The sequence below is a fragment of the Chlorocebus sabaeus genome, chromosome 25 (genome assembly GCF_047675955.1).
Source record: "Chlorocebus sabaeus isolate Y175 chromosome 25, mChlSab1.0.hap1, whole genome shotgun sequence".
Taxonomy (NCBI): Eukaryota; Metazoa; Chordata; class Mammalia; order Primates; family Cercopithecidae; genus Chlorocebus; species Chlorocebus sabaeus.
The window spans coordinates 79,712,249-79,732,495 of record NC_132928.1 but is presented as its reverse complement, the minus strand read 5'-3'; the positions used below and the strand labels follow the sequence as shown (position 1 = coordinate 79,732,495).

General features: G+C 37.7%; 1 protein-coding gene across 1 annotated transcript in view; it reads right to left on the bottom strand.

Annotated features, from left to right (window-relative positions):
• WDR64 (WD repeat domain 64) overlaps positions 1-20,247 on the bottom strand; it is a 158,234-nt gene that overhangs the window by 24,690 nt on the left and 113,297 nt on the right. The window contains exons 16-21 of the mRNA XM_007989939.3: positions 11,639-11,772; positions 8,493-8,594; positions 7,325-7,394; positions 6,311-6,347; positions 5,152-5,291; positions 2,876-2,981 (exon numbers count right to left, since the gene is read on the bottom strand). Coding sequence (XP_007988130.3) covers positions 2,876-2,981; positions 5,152-5,291; positions 6,311-6,347; positions 7,325-7,394; positions 8,493-8,594; positions 11,639-11,772 — 589 coding nt within the window. The remainder of the gene's footprint in view (positions 1-2,875; positions 2,982-5,151; positions 5,292-6,310; positions 6,348-7,324; positions 7,395-8,492; positions 8,595-11,638; positions 11,773-20,247) is intronic.

Here is a 20,247-nt window from a genome sequence, read left to right as displayed (position 1 = left end):
ACCATCAATAAACTGAATATAATTGACATCTGTAGATTACTTCATACACACACATTCAGAATACACATTCTTCTGAAGATCATGTAGACATTCCTCAAGACAGACTATGTTCTGGGCCACAGAATGCACCTGAACAACTTTAAAAGAAGAGACATCATACAATGTATGTTTTCAGGCCAGTAGAAACCAGTAACAGAAAGACAACTGGAAAATCCCAAAGTACTTGGAGATTAGGTAGAATATTTCTAAATTCTTTGGGTCAAAGGATAAATCTCAAGAGAAATTTAAAAGTATTTTTTACTAAATAAAGGTGAGACCAGGCATGGTGGCTCATTCCTGTAATCGCAGCACGTTGGGAGGCTGAGGTAGGTGGATCACCTGAGGTCAGGAGTTTGAAACCAGCCTGACCAACATGGTGAAACCCTGTCTCTACTAAAAATATAAAAATTAACCAGTCATGGTATCAGGTGCCTGTAATCCCAGCTACTTGGGAGGCTGAGGTTGGAAAATTGCTTGAACTTGGGAGGCGAAGATTGCAGTGAGCCGAGATTGTGCCACTGCACTCCAACCTGGGCAATAGAGCAAGACTCTGTCTTAATTAAAAAAGAAAAAAGTGAAATTGCAACTTATCAAAATTTGTGGTATGCAGCGAGAGCATTGCTCACATGGAAATTTATAGCATTCAGTGCATATATTAGAAAGGAAGGAAGAAAGATCTAAAATCAACAATCTAAGCTTCTACTTTAGGAAAATAGAAAAAGAAGTAAGACCTGTCTCTACAGGAAAAAAAAAAAAAAGCATACACCTGTAGTCTCAGCTACTGAGGAGGCTGAGGTGGAAGGATCACTTGCACCCAGGAGTTGGCAGTTACGGTGAACTATGAGCACACCACTGCACTCCAGCCTGGGCCATAGTCAGACCTTGTCTCTCTGTCTTTTTTTTTTTTAAAGGCAACAACTAATGATGTAATGATGCCTGAGGATGTCCGATTTAATCTAGTGAATAGATAGCAGACTTCAAAGAAGTTCTTTTAACATCTACTGAGGCAGAGAAAAAGAAAGCCTAATAGCAGAATCTAGAAGCAGTCCACTTTAGTTATAATGTAGATGAGGACAGATTGGATCCCGAACCCACTCTATTTTTTGGATCAAGCAGAAACCATAAGTTTCAGGATGAGAATGGGCTATATAATAGTAAAGTATCCTAGGCATAGGCAAAGAGAGGACTAACCCTAATAGAGGTCCATGCTGGGAATTCCATAGATAGTTTCAAATTTTAATTCTCTGTATTTGTCAGAAAAGGCTTGCCACATAGTAGGCAAAGTTAATGCAAGAATAAGCAGGCTGTTTTTAGAAAGAAACAAAATTTGATCTTAGCTTTCTCTACAAGTTTTCTGTAAAAAGAATTAGTGTCTATATAAATTATACAGATAGATAAGTGAAAATCAGAAGTGTAAGAATATCAGAATGTAAAAGGATTGGTGGTAAGCAAAAACAAACACCAAAAAATTCCAGGAAAAACAGGGATAACCTTAAATACCTTAAATTAAATACTTTAAATACCTTTTTAAAAAACCTTAAAATTTATTTATAATACTATATACAAATGTAGACAATTATTTTCAACAAGGTCCAGATGACTCAATTGACAGTACGAAATGGTTTGTTGTAACATTTTTATGAAATAAATTTTGAGGCTGGCATGGTGGCTCATGTCTGTAATCTCAGCACTTTGGGAGGCCGAGGCAGGCGGATCACTTGAGGTCAGGAGTTCAAGATCAGCCTGGCCAACATGGCGAAACCCCATCTCTACTAAAAATACAAAAATTAGCTGGGCGTGGTGGTACATGCCTGTAATCCCAGCTACTCGGGAGGCTGAGGCAGTAGAATCGCTTGAATCTAGGAGATGGGGGTTGCAGTGAGCCAGGATTGCACTACTGCACTCCAGTCTGGGCAACAGAGATAGACTCTGTCTCAAATTGGGAAAAAAAAAAAAAAAATTAAAACAAATTTTGAAATGAGAAAAATGTTTATAAAAGAGAATATGAAAACTTAAGTATGAAAAATAAGTAAATTTGAAATGTAAGCATTTAAGCAGATCTAATCCAGATGCAAATCTTACAATTGCATTAGCAAAACAACAATAAGCAAAGGGGTAGATATGGAGAAAAGAGAAAGTGAAAGGGGGCTAAGCTTTTTGTTTTAACTGACAATATGCTATTTAATTCTAACTGATTGTTTTGAAAAACTTAAAGATAAACGCTGGTAAAATAAAAAACTGTTTTTACACATGCATGTGCATTCACATACACACATAATCTTTCAAAGTATAGGAGAGAGGAAAGCAAAGAAAATTTAGGATTAATTCAAACGACAGAAGACAAGCATAAGGGAAGAATGTAAAAAAGAATTTTGTTAGATGAAAGAAGTAAGACTGACCATATTAATTATAATAAATATAAAAAATAAAGTCCCCTACTGAGAAAAAATCATTCTTTTTTTCTCTAATTTATGGCACGACTTCCTTTAATAATTAAGATTAATGCAACATACACTTTCAATGTTAAAAATTAAAACTTTATATTTTTTTTCCAAAAAAGTAAGCTACACAGATGGGTAGACACATACCCATTTTAAACACAGAAGAAGGCAATGCCTTGCTCTAAATGGAGAGCTAGGAATGAAACAGGTTCTCCTGACACTCATTTATTCTATTTATTCAGCAGGCTATTCATAACACTTTCTCAGGCTTGAGCATACCTCTTAGTCTCTCTTTTGTCTCAATATATACCATGTATTTTTCCTAAAGTCATTTTTTGTATCATGTAAATTATTAAGATGCCTGTGGCTGGATATTTAAGGTAATAATGACTCACCCACATTTCCAGCCAGTAGTATCCTCGTACATGAATCAGTATACAGCGATGTCAGAGAAATGGCAGAATGTTTTGTGAAAGGTAGCAGATCTTTCAGTAGTCTTCCCTAAATAAAGTAAAATGTAAATAAAACTTTTTCTATGCTAGTAAATCTTATAAAATCTTAATATCGAAATTGATTTTTCTATGTAAATAATGCATCTCAAGAGTTCTCTCTACTACTGAACCACGATTCCCCTGTTTGTAATGAAAATCATTTGAAACTATCCATAGGGACTTATTTCCTCAAAATTAAATATTCTAAAGGTGTGAAAAACTGTTAATTAGAAGGATCTAGACTCTGAGTATTATAGACTGTCTGTACAGTTGGGGTTGTTTTTGCATACCCCATGACCCTTTTTATGCAATTCCTCAGACTTTCTTTCCAATTACATATTTTCTTTTTATTTCTTCTTTTTAAATTTAACTCAAGCAGGCCTTGACATATTTTCTTTTTAGACATTCTTTTCAGAAGGGAGATACACTTAAGTATATGTCAGTTGTTTTAAACAAATATTTGCCTTTTCAGAAATATTTATTTTTTAATATTGGTGCAAGACAAAGAATTGTTAAGAGATTTAAATTCAAACAGTTTTTTCAGTGCTCAGTATAAGCCAGCACTGGGAAGGACTTTCACACGTATTATCTTGCTTAGAGAATAAACATCATCAACTTCAAAGCTTGTGAAGAGTTCAAATATGCTACTCCTTTCCTTAGACTGCTTGGACATAATCTCTTCTCCTATTTCTTTTACTCTTTCATTTCTGTATTAGAAAAATAAAAGGGGGCATTGTTCTAATACCAAGATCATCTCAAGGGAAGTTATTGTTAGAATACTTTGTATTTTCAAACCAGGGTTGTTTCCACGAATAAGTTAGGATCTACTGGTAGACTTAGAGTTTTATCTGGCAGAAAGCCATGCAGTTCTGTGTTGTTGGATCCCATTATCTGCCACATAAAACAGTTGTGTTTTCTGAGTTTCTCTGTAGGAAGGAGCCTTATCACAAGCGAGGTCACCTCCTCTGCTTTTCTAAGGATTTCATTGTCGTCATCCTCAGGCTACTCAGGATCGTTCCTTTCATCATCTTCTGTCCTCTTAATTCCACCCTAAATCATTTTAAATCTTCTGGTAAATGAAAGTGATATTTTTCTTTGTAAAATGTTGAAGGACACTCAATACGATGCAATACCTTCTTTCAACTGTCTGGTAAACGAAGAACTACTTGTACACTCAACATTTCAGTGTTCTTGTATTCTTTTACTCTAATACACAAGTAATATCCTCTAATATTATTTAAATATCCAATAAGATATTTAGTGGCATATATTCATAGCTCAATTTAAAAGAAAGATTTGAATATTTTGAATGCATGAACCCATCAAAACTAATGCCCTCGGCCGGGTACAGTGGCTCACACCTGTAATCCGAACACTTTGGGAGGCCGAGGCTGGTGGATCGCGAGGTCAGGAGTTCGAGACCAGCCTGCCCAACATGGTGAAACCCTGTCTCTACTAAAAATACAAAAATTAGCCAGGTGTGGTGGCACCTGCCTATTGCCCCAGCTACTCGGGAGGCTTAGGCAGAAGAATTGCTTGAACCCAGGAGGTGGAGGTTGCGGTGAGCCGAGATCACGCCCCTGCACTCCAGCCTGGGCAACAGAGAGAGACTCCGTCTCAAAAACAAAACAAAAGAAAACAAAAACTAATGCCCTCTTCCCCCCAAGTAAAAGAATTACAAGCAGACTCAATAGATTTTTCTAGTAAATCTTCGTGCCGGATTCACTTTTCCTGCTTCTATTAGGGACATAAGGGATGAGACTAAAGCAGTGTGCCAAAGGTGAAGACCTTCCCAGAAATTCCTGACTGTGAGGCTTGCATGACTGGTTGAACATTCTTCTCTCAATACGGGTATCTATCTGTGTGCAGGTATCTATCCCAGTGTGGGTATCTATCTGTAATGTGTTTGATAGAGAAGTAGAAGGGCTTCCAAAAAGAGGGAGAGGTTTGAAATAGCTAAGTTAGCAGTTTTGATGATTTGATCTTTGGAGTTACAAAACCCTTCTCTCGTAAAGTTTGGGTAGCATTATCAATAAACAGGCTGCAAAATCAGCAATTTGGCTAGAAAGTTGAAAAAATATTAGAATTGGATGCCATATGGAAGAACGTTAAGATTCATTTAATGATTCTTTTTATCTTTCCCATTCTTTCCTATTCCCAGACTTGCTGGGTTCCATTACCTCCAGAGTCCACAAGCGGAGGTGTCCGTCCTCATGAGCAGTGACAAGGACAGGCGGCTGGGCTTCTGGTAAATTGGCACTTCCAGGGTGTTTTTTGTCCACTGGCTGTTGTTCTCCCACCATGACATCTGTTTGTTCACCTATTCGAGAAATTAATGAACTATCATGAGGCCAGGTGTGGTGGCTCATGCCTGTAATCCCAGCACTTTGGGAGGCCAAGGCAGGTGGATCACTTGAGGTCAGGAGTTGAGATCAGCCTGGCCAACATGGTGAAACCCCGTCTCTACTAAAAATACAAAAATTAGCTGGGTGTGGTGGTGGGCACCTGTAATCCCAGCTACTTGGGAGGCTGAGGCAGGAGAATTGCTTGAACCCGGGAGGCAGAGGTTGCAGTGAGCTGAGATGGCACCACTGCACTCCAGCCTGGGGGACACAGTGAGACTCTGTCTCAAAAAAAAAAAAAAAAAAAAAGCTGTCATGGAATTTGCAATACTTGGAATTCCAAATTTTTATGGAATGTAAAACAGAAGGCAGACAAGAAAATAGCAAAAGCAACACATTATTTTTTTCTTCTCCTTTTTTTTTTAACCCAGAGAACTTCAGTCGGGGCAAAGGACAAAAAAAGCATTAAAAAATTGAATCCTGGATCACTGAAAAAATATAAAAAGCTTATTTTGATCATATTGCAAAAGCTTCTATACTATACATAACAGCTCACACAAGGTATTTATTCACAAATCTTACACATACAGAATGGTTCATAAATACAGTATAAGTTTGAGAAAAATGGCTGGAGACTAAGAAGTTCGGTAATATTCTGGATTCTTAAAATCTATAATTAGTATTTAAGAAGGCATCATCATAATGAAAATTCTGCCATTTAGACTACTGAATCCTATAGCACCTCAACATTTGGTTCCAAAAAGAATATGTATATTCTTTGCATATATATACACACACACACATATGTATATATGTATATGTATGTGGGTATGTGTGTGTATATTATATATACATATATAATGAATATATTTATGAATATATATAATGCATTCATATATTGAGGAATATATATATTCATAAAAATACTCTGTCACCTAAATGACCTGTTGCAAAGGAGTTGCTTTATTATAAAGAAGAGAGGTGATTTCATACTGACCTTTAACCTCACTGTCATGTATGCTTTGCTTGCTTCCCTGAATTATGGGAGGAAAAGAGAAAATATTTCTATGACATTGTAAGAAAATGAGATATACTGGGTGAGTAAATTCTCCAGACAGTTGAATTTTCATTTCTAAGCATTGATTTTAAAATTATACTTAAATTTTTTTTTTGAAAAAAATGTATTGCAGACATTTTCATGTCCAGAAATAGAGAATTCATAACACAACGTTCTTCTAGTGGGTGAGGTACCAGCATAGTAACGAGAGTAATTAAAAATGCCTAATGCAGGCTTGGTTCTTGGTTGACATGATCTCTAATTGTATTCACAACCATGCAACTTCATCTTTATTATTCCCTTTTTACTGAAACAGAAACAGAAACTCAGATTAAGTGACAGCTCTAAAGCTAATCAGGTATTAAAAGAAGGACTTGGGTTCAAGTACAATCTGTCTGACTTTTGCTTCCATATAAGTTTATTCTTTCCACTATGCTGGTGATTTAAAAACAATTTTTTCAGTGACAACTTTCCTTCAAACACAATTCTAACTAGAAATGTAAAGCATAAAAACATATAAAATTGAAACTGAGAACACAGTTTGAAAACCACTGCATTACAGTACGTGTTGTAATGTAATTATATTACCTGCTGTCTCTTCTCCCTGTGACATATGTACTTTTTAGCAAAAGAGATAGTCTAAAATTACTTCATTACTTTGTAAGTATCAAAATAACATGCATGATTTATTTTATTTGTGATTGTATATTGATTATTCACAGATATAAAGCTTTGAAAAAATATATAAAAATTGAAAAATATATAACATTGAAAAAACAACTTAGATATTGCATTTTTTTGGCAAAACAATGCGTTTTTACACATATGCATGCACACACAGAATTCTTCCACTGTTACCTTCTATCAAAGGAGGGGCTCAAATGCTCAATAGCACTATTTTTGAGCCAACGTTGAGTATGACAGGAAGACAGACTCTCTCTGTGTCTTGCTTACCTTACTGCTCTGTGGACCTTTGCTGGATTCACACTGGGACGAAGAACATATGGAATCCTGACTTGATCTCCTATAAGGGGTGGGGGGAAGCCCAAGGATAAACGTTAAGATATTCTACCATACTTAAAGGGTGTGCATCTCTGCTTTAATTTCAGCTGATTGCTTCTTTCATCATCTGTGGATACTGAGCCACTCAGGAAACAAATCATGCCTTATATTTTGTGTAATAAATGTTGACCACTATGATATTGGTGGAGACTATTGGGGAACCTCAGGAAATAAGGTTTGTTGCTCCCTGGGTCAGAAAATAAAAGTCTTGGCTATCCCACTGCAAAGGCCAGATTTAGTCCCAGAGGCTCTTACACTGAAATGGCAGGGGGTGGGGTGGCGGTGGGAGGACCTTACAAGCCTGTCTAACTTCCTGCTTGACAATGTCTAGTTCTAACCGGATCCTAGTCTGTGGCACTCCACTGAAATCGGCTGAAAGTGGCTTAAGGTCTCATGCAGATGTCTACAGAATAAGTCCTCAAAATATTCTCAGAACAGTTTTGATGAAATTTCATGCCAAAGGGTAGGGAAGGGGTTACATTCTGGCTGACCTCTGGGTGACCCCAAACCAGCACAGAAGCTTCTGATTTCTCTCCAAAGCTATGTGTGGCATTGTCTATTGCCTGCAAACCAGAGCTCTCACGCAAATAGGAAAAACACTTTTTCTTAAATCCCCTGCTCTCTCAGAAATGGATGACAATTGCTCAGTTATAGTGGATGGTGGATGAAACCTCCTGCCATATGACCTTCCATACTTGCCTTGCAAGTCCTTCCTTCTGTTTCACACCAGTGTTAGACTCTGGCGAAAAGTACGGCCAAGTTAGCATTTTCCATCTCTGCTACTGGGATAAAGGGTGCTGTGAGGCTGACATGGTGATGGGACTACACAACACTTCAAATCCCTGAGGAGAACCTTGCCTCCAAAATGACAGTAATGGGAAGAAAGCTGAAGCCACGTGTCAACCCAACTGATGTCTTTTTTTAGTTGTCCCCTCAACATTGGGATGAAGTAAACTCTATTACTTTCAATAGCAAAAACCACAATTAATTTTGCATCAACCTAATGTACCAGCCACCTAAGTCCCCGACAGTATTACTGGTTCAGTAAGTACTGAGTTACCTTGCACATTCAGGGGTACGAAAGAGGAACAGTATGTCATTAATTTTAAAGTGCTTGGGATGCAAGTCCGGGTTTACAGGGAAGCAATCTTCAAGTCGGCACCTGGAAGCAAGTATATATTTATATGATAAAAAATTATAAATTATGGAGCTTACAGTACTAAGATTGTATATCCCCTGCAGAGCTAAACAATTCCTCAAATGCTAATATTATTGAACACGAAAAGAAAATGCATGGAGGTAGAGTTTGAGCATACCTTTTTTAACAAGGTTCTGTTAAATCATGATCGTCAGTGGTTTAAAAGTCTTTTAGTTCAACTAACCGGTCTTGTCTTCCTACCTTTAGATCAGAGAATGGACTTCTATAAAATCCTGTGGATAAAACTCTATTTTATTTTACTTTTAGAGATAGGGGCCGACTATGTTGCCCAGACTGGTCTTGAACTCCTGGGCTCAAGCAATCCTCCTGCCTTGGCCTCCCAAAGTGCTGGGATTACCAATGGGAGCCACCACACCTGGCTGGTTTCATACAGTTTAAATAGTAGAGTTCTAATATTTTTTAAATAAGTGGAGTAATAAATTTGAATAAAATATTATTACCCTTAAAGAGCTTTTAATGGAGTGGAGAAGAACAGGTAGTCCAGTAAAGACACTGCTCTTGCTGCTCCAGTCTCCTGTTGACCCAGATTCCAAGGTCAACATTGAACTTTCTAGGCACCATCCTAGGAACAGGGGAATAGTCCCTGCACTGAAACATCATGCTTGGCTCTTAAAGCTGCATTTAACATTCGTTATAGCATATAGACCTTACAGCCAAATTTCCCCTTTTTCTGCAGTGGAAATTACTTCTGTTAAGTGAACCCAAGCTCAAAAGAGAAGTCTACGAGCTTGATGACTTGCTGAACTCAAATTTTTTTTAGAGATTTCTGTTGTGCAGATGAGCTGAATCATGAAGTAGATTATTAATTAGCAAGAATAATATTAAGTCTGGGCTCAAAAAGCCTGAGGCTCAGAGCAGGAACAGAAGAATTATGTCCTCTGACTGGTGAAGGGGTTTTAGGCGAAGTTTGAGGTAGACAAAGAGATGGACTCTACTGCAAATATGGGAACCATTTTCAGTTTCAGAACCTTTAAAGCTGGGCCTAAATGACCTTCTGTGCTAAATCATATGTTTTGCAAAATACTGCACTGATTCAAAGTTAATTGTCTTATATAATCATCTGCCTATAGGAAAGGGACACTGTGTATGACCTACACTATACTTGGTTGTTTTCCTCTGATTGGATGTTGGATATGCATGCATCCCTTGGCAAAATAACAAGGCACTTTAAAGGAGGATCTTCACCTTTAAAGTGGGATTATTATCACGGGTGTTGCCTCCCTCTTTAGGCTGTGGCATCGAGATAATGGTCTTCTCAGTCTATCTGCTTTCCCTTCTTAGGAAGGAGTCATACACAAGCTGACACAGCGTGAAAGCATTGGCAAGAAGGAGAGGAAGTTTGCAGGGCAGACAGGTGTAGGTATCAAGTGGCAGGTACACAGTGTGTGAGAAAAGGCTGGGGGCATGGACTGAAGTGAAGGAACAGAAGGATGACAGGAATTCCAGGGGCAGGATCCAGGAGTATATGAACTGAGGGGCAGAAAGGGGGTTCTACAGAAACAGCTATTTCAATTAAAGGTTCAAAGAGAAGAAATCCATAGTCCAAAGAAGAAATGATTATTTCCTCTCAAAAACTGGCTAAAAGAAATGACTCAGACTTGGATGGGAAGGAGCAGGCAGACCAACCGTATGTTAAGTACTGTAAATAGAGGGGCAGACATTTCTTTTGTATTTTCCTCTTCTTTTCTCTTGTCCTTTCCAATTCTCCCTTCTCTCCTCTTTTATACCTTTTCCCGTCCCCCAGATGCTTAGATAAACTTGATTTTATTTTCATTCATTGTTAAGGTTCTTGGCCGTCTTGTATCTGCAAGTAAAATTTTCCAAACCCCATTGCCATAGGGTGGCCACACATGGCCCTTGCATACGTTCTAATTACACAGCTGGGGAGAACTTACTATTTACAATCCATCCAAACAAATCATTCAGTATTACTTTAGTTCCTTTGCAACAAATGGAAAAAAAAAAATTGAGAAGTGGATGGTATGGGGAGGGTGAGATCTTGGCCATAGTCCCGAGTAAATCTAACTGGTTGAGAGGAATAATTGCATCTATCACATTGGCCCTTAGCCCCAACCTGTAATAAATCAGATGTGTTGAGGTGGTGAATGGGAAGGACATGCTACCCAGGAGTCTTCTCACCATTTGACTTTGGTGGCTGAGTGGATGCTGGTGGCACTGGGGATACCGGAAGGGGAGAAGTTTGGGAGCGGGGAGTAGGTTGGGAAGATGTTGTAGACATGTAGGGCTTTGAGGGTCTTGGTAGCGATCAGATGAAAATTGCCAGTAGGCAATTGGTTATATGTGTTTGAAGCTCTAGAAAGATTAGTGTTTGAAGTTGTTATGTATTTCAATTATTTGTTGAGGTCATAAATTTGAGCAAGATCACACATGAAAAGCATATACTAGGTGAGAATAGTAAAGATCAAAGCTCTTGGGAATATAGATGCTTACAGTTCACCTTACTTACATCATCCTGGGATTTACAAACTTAGAACATAGTCCATTCATGAATATAACTTCCAGGAAGGCCTGCCTTGAAAGTTATCACCATTTTTATGTATTGCTTTTTTGTCCCCTGAGGTTTTTTGTTGGTGGTGTTTTTTTTTTTTTTTTTTTTTTTTTTTTTTTTTTTTTTTTCCTGAGTTTCACTCACTCTGTCGCCCAGGCTGTAGTGCAGTGGTGTGATCTCAGTTCACTGCTACCTCCACCTCCCAGGTTCAAGCAATTCTCATGCCTCACCCTCTCCATTAGCTAGGTTTACAGGCAGGCGCCAGTGCACCCCACTAATTTTTGTGTTTTTAGTAGAGACAGGGTTTCACCATGTTGGTAAGGCTGGTCTCGAACTCCTGGCCTTGAGTGATCCTCCTCCCAAAGTTCTGGGTTTACAGACCTGAGCCACGGCGCCCAGCCCTTCCCTGAGTGTTGCATGTTACTTGGCTCTTCTGCAGTGAAGTTTTTACGTTGTTTAAGGATAATACACAACTTACACTTTTTTGACAGTAGACGTCACAAAATTCCATAAGATGATCACACCATTTAAGGTTCCAGCTGCTATCAAATTATACCCTTCTACTTGTAGTAAATCAATGCAGTTCACTCGTAATGAATCCATGGCGGGATTCTGAAGAACGAAGGAAACAGAACACTATGAATAGAGTATTCATGATTCGCGGTATAAATGCCATGTGTACACTTTGTAACTGTCATCAACTTAAACCAAAATGCTTTATTTTATATATATATATATTTAATATCAGAGCATGAAATTTAGTAAAATCTTGTTTTCTTGCACGAAAATTTTTAACTGGCAGAATTCATCAAAGCAACAAAAATATACTCTTCCTGTTTACCGGCTGCTTTTTCTCAGCCTTATTTATTCTTTCTTACCGACTATTAGATTAACTTCCCATCATCCTCTTCCCTTCAAACTTTTTGAAAGAATATTCTACATTCATCATTTCCACTTACTGACTTTTTCACTCAGCAAATTTCACTGGCTTCTGCTCCGTAACACTCTGTGATAGCTTTTCCTATTTATCGTTAAGATATTTTTCAATTGTCTTGCCTCAAATATTTGTTAGATATCTACTATGTTAGATACTTGCCATACAAAGTCAAGTAGGACATCTGTGATCTAGAGAAACTTACAATAGTTTAAAGTACTCAGATAAAGTGTTGATTATGGTGCAATGTGAAAGTGCTGTATCCGAGGGAGGCACGCATAAGACTTCACAGGAGCATAGAAGAGTGACATTTAAATAAGAGGAGAGGTCTGTTACCACTGTCAATTACCACTCTCAGTTGCTCTCCCCTTCCTGAAACTCCTTACTCTCCTGACGTCCTCGACTCCAGGCCTTGCTGGTTTTGCTGTGTTTCTGCGACTTTTATTTTTCTGTTTCCTACTTGGCACCCTTGCCAGCCTTTTCAATACTAATATTTTGGAGGCTTATCTCAAATTCATTTTCTTTTTCTTTTTTTTTTCAGCTCTTTCTGAGGAATCTCAGATTATGTTTCAAATATCTCAATGCTAATGACCTAATTATCTAGTCCAGTCCTCTTCTACAAGCTTCAGGCTTATACATTTAATTACTTAGACATTTTACAGGTATCTCAGTGTTAATATATGTAACTTATCACCTCCTTTAAGCATGTTTCTTTGTTCTATTCTTTTTTTCAGAGACAGATCTCCCTCTGTTGCCCAGACTAGAGTACAGTGAAATGATCACAGTTTACTGCAGCCTTGACCTCCAGGGCTCAAGCGATCCTCCCACCTTGGGCTCTGGAGTAGCTGGGACCACAGGTGGCTGCCACCATGCCTGGCTAATGTTTTGATTTTTTTTGTAGAGACAAGGTCTCACTGTGTTGCCAGGCTGGTCTCGAATTCCTGAGCTCAAATAATCCTCCTACCTCCGCCTCCCAAAGTTCTGGGATTATAGGCATCAGCCATGGTGCCTGGTCCTCTATTCTTAATTTCATTGGTTAGCACTGTTTTTCAATTCATTCAAGTTAGAAATCCTGGAATTGTCCTTCTTTCCTTTCTTTCTCTCAGTACCCTCCTCTCCCAGCTGCATGGTATCAATTGCAAGTTATGCTACTTTTACTGCTATTTTCTGAAACCAAAACCTTTTCTTCTGCACCACCTCCATTGTCATGACCTTATATATTTTATTATTTTTTAATTGTAAATTTGTTTAGAGACAGAATCTTGATCTGTCACTCAAGCTGGTCTGTAGTGGTGCAATCATAGCTCACTACAACCTCGAACTCCTGGACTCAAGCATTCCTCCCACCACAGCCTCCCAAATAGCTCAACTAAAGGTGCACACCACTGCACCCAGCTAGTTTTTAAAAATTAAAAAAAAATTTTTTTTGTAGAGATGGAGTCTATGTTGCCCAGGCTGGTCTTGAACTCCTGGCCTCAAGTGATCCTCCCACCTTGGCCTCCCAAAGTGCTGAGATTACAGGTGTGAACCACTGAGCCTGGTCATCTTTGTATCTTTTAACTAAAACAGGAAGTAGCCTGTTGCCTGAATCTTCTGCCTTTAGTCTTGGCCCTTTCAAATCTGTCATCCAAGCAGTATCAAAGATGAGCTGCCCACAACACAAACCTGATCGTGTCATTTCTCATTTAAAGCCCTTCAAAGGCCTCCCATTTGTTATAGGATACTCAAGCTCCTTATTGTTCTAAGCATGGTCTGGTCCCTACCTATTTGTTTGTCTTCATTTTTTACTACTCCCAGTATTACGGCAGCCACACTGAGATACTTGTAGTTATTCTTCACAAACCATGCAATATGTTACCTCCATTATTTTGTTCACATTACCTCTTCTACTTGAGATTCACTGTCTTTTCACTACCCTCTAGAAACTGCCTATCTGAGCCAAGCTAACTCCTGAGAGTTCTTTAGCTATAATTCGGCAATTATCCTCTTCAAAAACCTCCCCCTCGCCCCAGCACTGCAGGAGCTCTGCAGTACTTCTATAGTGCAGGTACTGTACCTCATTAATCTTGACATCCCCAGTGCTAAGAACAGTGCGTGATACGTGGCAGGTATTCAATAAAAAGTGCTTCCTAAATAAAAGAGTTTTAGGGAGAGAATTTCCATGCACAATCAAATTTTTTTCCTAAGTGACTTTTGCAAACTTTTCTTTGAGACCAAGTCTCACTCTGTTGCCCAGGCAGGAGTGCAGTGGCTCGATCTCAGCTCACTACATCCTCCACCTTCCGGGTTCAAGTGATTCTCGTGCCTCAGCCTCCCCAGTAGCTAGGATCACAGGCGTGCACTACCACACCCGGCTAACTTTTGTATTTTTAGTAGAGATGGGGTTTCACCATGCTGGCCAGGCTGGTCTCGAACTCCTGACCTCAAGTTATCTGCCCGCCTCGGCCTCCCAAATTGCTGGGATTACAGGTGTGAGCCACCGTGCCTGGCTGACTTTTGCAAACTTTCAATCTATAATTTTAAAGTCTGTTGCAAAAAAGAAGTGCTATAATGATAATTATGATAAGTACAAAAAATAAAGGTTTCAAAATTGGAAATAATTTACATTTACATTAAAAACCCAAAAGGCACTTTATTGTGCTTCAATAGTTTATTTTATAATTTATCACAATAGTTTTCCTTTTTTTTTTTTGAGCAATCATTTTTTGGTACCTATGCAATTATTTGCTAACTGCCTGGTTCTGACTCACTATAGAGGCATCTTCTTTCTGTTTGTATTAGCTATAAGTAAGATTTCATATATCAGATACATATAATTGAACCTAGTGCTTCCAATGGTATGTGGAGTTGAAAAGGGAAGTAGGCTAGACTTTCTCTATGAGGACATGCATTTTGTTCTGTCTTTTGTGCACATTACATGATAACGTTATTATGACAGTCACTGTATATATTGATTTCAAAGGACTTTTAGCTAAGAATAAAACCTACTTATCATTGAAACTAGCAATTAATGACATTCAAATTGCAGTTCCAAACTGACATTTGTTTCAATATGAGGAAAACTAATACAGTTTCTCTCCATTCTATGATAAAATAATTGTTTCCAAATTCCATAAAACCAACTATATTATTCTTCTATTTTTTTTTTTTTTGCAAGGAAGCTTTACAGTTAATAATAATAAAAAGGAAATAAATTATATTATGGTTGTTTTGCTAAGGTCAGGGAGAAAAAAACTGAAGACTTTTCTCAGTTGCTCTGGCTGTAACTTGCAGTTTTCCTCCATTCTTTAGTGTCTGACCACTTATCTCTCTGAAAGCTGAAAAGTGCAAATGGTTTGATTAGAGTACTCTAATATTAGAGTAAATCAATAAAGTTAATCAAGATCCTCATTAAAAAAATAATTAGTTTAAATTTCTATAGGAACACAAAGGTATAGTTTTCTTTTTCTGCATTCTTCAGCCTCAAACATATGCCCTAAACACTTCATCCCTCAGACATGCACACACGCGCCTGCCTTGTTGAGGAGGTGTAAGCATATCACAAAAATAGCTTTCTGAAGAGATGTTAAATTAAGTTATTGAATTCAACATATATGGCTACTTTACTCAGAAAAAAAAAAAAAAAAGATTCCTTTCAAAGTATTACTGCTCATTGAAAATGTATCCGGGAGCTCTGATGGAGATGTACAACGTGAATGTTGTTTTCATGCTGGTGAATACAATATTCCTTCTGCAGCCCATGGATCAAGGGGAAATTCTGACTTTCAAGACTTACTATTTAAGAAATACATGTTGTAAGGCTATAGCTGCCATAGATAGTGATTCCTATGATGAATCTGGTTGCTCAAATTGAAAACTTTCCAGAAAGAATTCACCATTCTAGATGCCATTAAGAACATTTGTGATTCATGGGAGGAGGTCAAAATAGCAACATGAACAGGAATTTGGAAGAAAAGGATTCTAACCCTCAAAGATACTTGGAAGGGTTCAAGACTTCAGTGGAGAAAGTAACTGAATATGTGGTAGAAATAGGAAGAGAACTAGAATTAGGAGTGAGGCCTAACTTGCTGCAATCTCGTGATAAAACTGGAATGGATGAGGAGTTGCTTCTCATGGATGAGCAAAGAAAGTTGTTTCTTGAGATGGAATCTGCTCCTAAGGAAGATACTGTGAACACTGCTGAAATGACAACAAAGGACTTAGATGACAGGGCAGGGGCAGGGTTTAAGAGAATTGACACCAATTTTGAAAGAAATTCTACTGTGGGTAAAATGCTATCAAACAGCAGCACATGCTACTGAGAAATTTTTCCTGAAAGGAAAAGGCAATCCATGCGGCAACTTCATTGCTGTCTTATTTTTAAAAATTGCCACAGCCACCCCAGGCTTCAGCAGCCACCTCCCTGATAAGCCCGGATCTATCAACATCGAGTCAAGACCCTCCACCAGCAAAAGGATTAGGACTTGCTGAAGGTTTAGATGATTATTAGCAATTTTTAGCAATAAAGTATTTTAAATTATATACATTTTTTAGGCATAATGCTATTGCATACATAATAGACTACAATATAGTATAAATATAACTTTTTTTTTTTTTTTTTTTTTTTTTATACGGAGTTTCGCTCTGTCGCCCAGGCTGGAGTGCAGTGGCGCTATCTAGGCTCACTGCAAGCTCCGCCTCCCAGGTTCCCGCCATTCTCCTGCCTCAGCCTCCCCAGTAGCTGGGACTACAGGTGCCCACCATCACGCCCGGTTAATTTTTTGTATGTTTAGTAGAGATGGAGTTTCACCGGGTTAGCCAGGATGGTCTCAATCTCCTGACCTCGTGATCCTCCCGCCTCAGCCTCCCAAAGTGCTCGGATTACAGGCGTGAGCCACTGCACCCGGCCAACTTTTTTTTTTTTTTTTTTTTGAGACAGAGACTCACTCTGTCACCCAGGCTGGAGTGCAATGGTGCGACCTCGGCTCACTGCAACCTCCATCTCCCAGGTTCAAGTCATTCTCCTGCCTCAGCCTCCTGTGTAGCTGGGATTACAGGCACATGTCACCACACCCAGCTAATTTTTGTATTTTTAGTAGAGATGGGGTTTCACCATGTTGGCCAGGCTGGTCTCGAACTCCTGACCTCAAGTGATCCCGCCTGCCTCAGCCTCCCAAAGTGCTAGGATTACAGGCATGAGCCACCACACCCGACCTAAATATAACTTTTATGTGTGCACTGGGAAACCCACAATTTCTTGCTTTATTGTCATGGTCTGGAACTGAACCGTCAATATTTCCCAGTTGTACCTGTTGTTATTAACATTTCTTGGTCACAAACACTTCAAGAATCTTAAAAAAAAAAAAAAGAGGTACAGTTGAATACTACTGAGGCATAAAACTGAGTGAGCTACTGATTCATGCAGCAACACAGACAAATCTCAAAAGCATTATGCTAAATGAACAAAACCTTAAATGTATACTATATTACTCCACTATGTGACATTCTAGAATAGGAAAAAACAAATGTTTGGTGAAAAACATTAGAACAGTGTTTGCCTTTGGGTAAAGAGCAGATATTGAATAGGCAGAGACATGAAGGAACTTTCTGGGGTGATGGTGAAGTTCTTTATCTTGCTAGGGGTTCTGGTTGTTTATGTTTCTCTTCAAACTCATTGAATAGCGGCTTCAATTTTGTGCATTTTATTTTATGTACATTTTACTAAAAGCAAAACCATAAACAGTGAACTCTAGTTAATGATGCATACACTGAAGTGTTTAGGTGTGATATGTATCAATGCCTTCGGCTTACTTTGAAATATATTTTTAAAATAAGACGGATATAAGGGTGAGTAGAAGATGAACCGATGAATAAATATATGATAAAGCAAAGACCGCAAAATGTTAATAGTAAAATTTAAGTGGACGAATATATGGATGTCCGCTCTAAATTTTTCAACTTTTCTAATGTCTAGAAATTTTCATAATAAAATGTTGAGAAAGAAAAAGCTGTGAACCTTGCACTCTTCAGAAAAAAAGTTTTGCATACAATTTCGGAGGCTTTTTAGACCCCCAAAGTCTACCCATGGACAGACAGCCAGTGGATTGCAGGTTAAAAACTCTGGGTGCATAACTTTTGAAGCTCTATCACTAAGAACTTAATCATGGGCAAGTACTTTAATATTCCTTTATTATGAGAAATTAAGGCTGGCTATTTTAAGACTAATTACAATTTTGGAATTCAGAGAATATCCTGAAAAAAATAATCTGATGATATACTTTCCTTATTTAGGTTTTAAAATAACCATTAAAAAAAAAATTACAACAAAACAGGTGCCTTTACAGTTGACCAAGTGATGCTGCTAGAGCAAGAAGGGAAGCTTTAAAAAAAAAAAAAAAAAAAAAAAAAAAGCCTATAAAAAGAGAAAGCTGGAATTTTATTAACTGACCCTGAAAAATCTAGTTAAAATCTTATGATGTAAAAATGATCAAATTAGTAATTGGCTAGAAACAGTGACCAACCATTTTGTGATGTTTTTGCTATCACAAACTTGTCCTTAAAATCTCAGAGAATTTAAAAGAGCTGCCGATTTTTAGAGAGACGAGTTATTTTTAGATAGATAGATGTGTTTTTTTTAATTACTATTTTTATTATTTTTATTTTTTTTGAGACGGAGTCTTACTCTGTCGCCAGGCTAGAGTGCAGTGGTGTGATCTCAGCTCACTGCAACCTCCTCCTCCTGGGTTCAAGCGATTCTCCTGCCTCAGCCTCCCGAATAGCTGGGACTATAGGCACGCGCCACCATGCCCAGCTAATTTTTGTTTTTTTGGTAGATACGGGGTTTCATCATATTGGCCAGGATGGTCTCGATCTCATGATCCATCCGCCTCAGCCTCCCAAGTGCTGTGATTACAGGCGTAAGCCACTGCACCAGCGTATTTTTAGATAGACAAATGGATTACCTGAACAAAGCCTGAAGAAGACTTATGATTATATCCAAGAAGTAGTTCCTGATAACCAGAAACCTCATCTACACCCAGCTTCCCAGAACTTAGCATTGCCATGGCAAAGAAGGCCATACACAAAATGAAAACACTAATAAGAAACTGGAAAAAATATGTGGAACTTACATCATGAAGGACAAATATCCATAATATATCTTCCTAATTATTTATATATACATATATATATATATTCCTAACGTATCTCATATACAAAAAGCTTTTAAAACATTAGAAGGAAAAGAACAACAACCTAGATAGAAAAATTAACAAAAGATATGAACAAATAGTCCATATGTGTATTAAAAAGATGCTCCCCTCACTCATGATAAGATAAATGCAAATTAAAGTATACCAAATTATATTTTAACAGGAAGGCTAAGTTTGGGGCTGTATTAAAAGGTCACAGAATGGTTGTTCGTTCTTTCCTGGCCAATTATTATTTCACTATTTTTACATCATGTAATTTTAACTAGATTTTTCAATGTCAGTTAATAAAATTCCAGCTTTCTCTTTTCATAGGTTTTTATCTTTTTAAAAACACTTCTCATTTTGCTCTCACTTGTTCAAGTATAAAGGCACTTGTTTTGATTTCTCATCTAGATTTGAAAAAGTTCCAAAGTTTGACTATAATATACACTGTTGGCAAGGCTGTGGGGAAATAGGCAGTCTCACATATTAGGGGCAATGCAGAGCTCTGTAACATCTGTGGAGGGGAGTTTCGTAATGTCTAGGAAGATTATATTAGCATTTGCTTTTTGACCCAGCAACCCAATCCCTCTTCTTGAATCTATCCCAAAGACACACTGTCAACAATGGAAACCAACTCTCTCTATATATATATATATATTTCATAAAGTATATATCTATTTCATAAAGTGTATATATACTTTAATTTGCATTTATCTTATAATGAGTGGAGCATCTTGCTAGTACATGTATAGACTATTTCTTCATATCTTTCATCAATTTTCTATCTAGGTTGTTCTTTTCCTTCTAAGGTTTTAAAAGTTTGTTGTATATTAGATATATTAGAAATATATATCTATGTACACATAGATATGTACATATAGATATACATACATACAATATGTATATATAAATAATTAGGAAGATATATTATGAATATTAGTCCTTTGTGATATAAGTTCCACATATTTTTTCCAGTTTCTT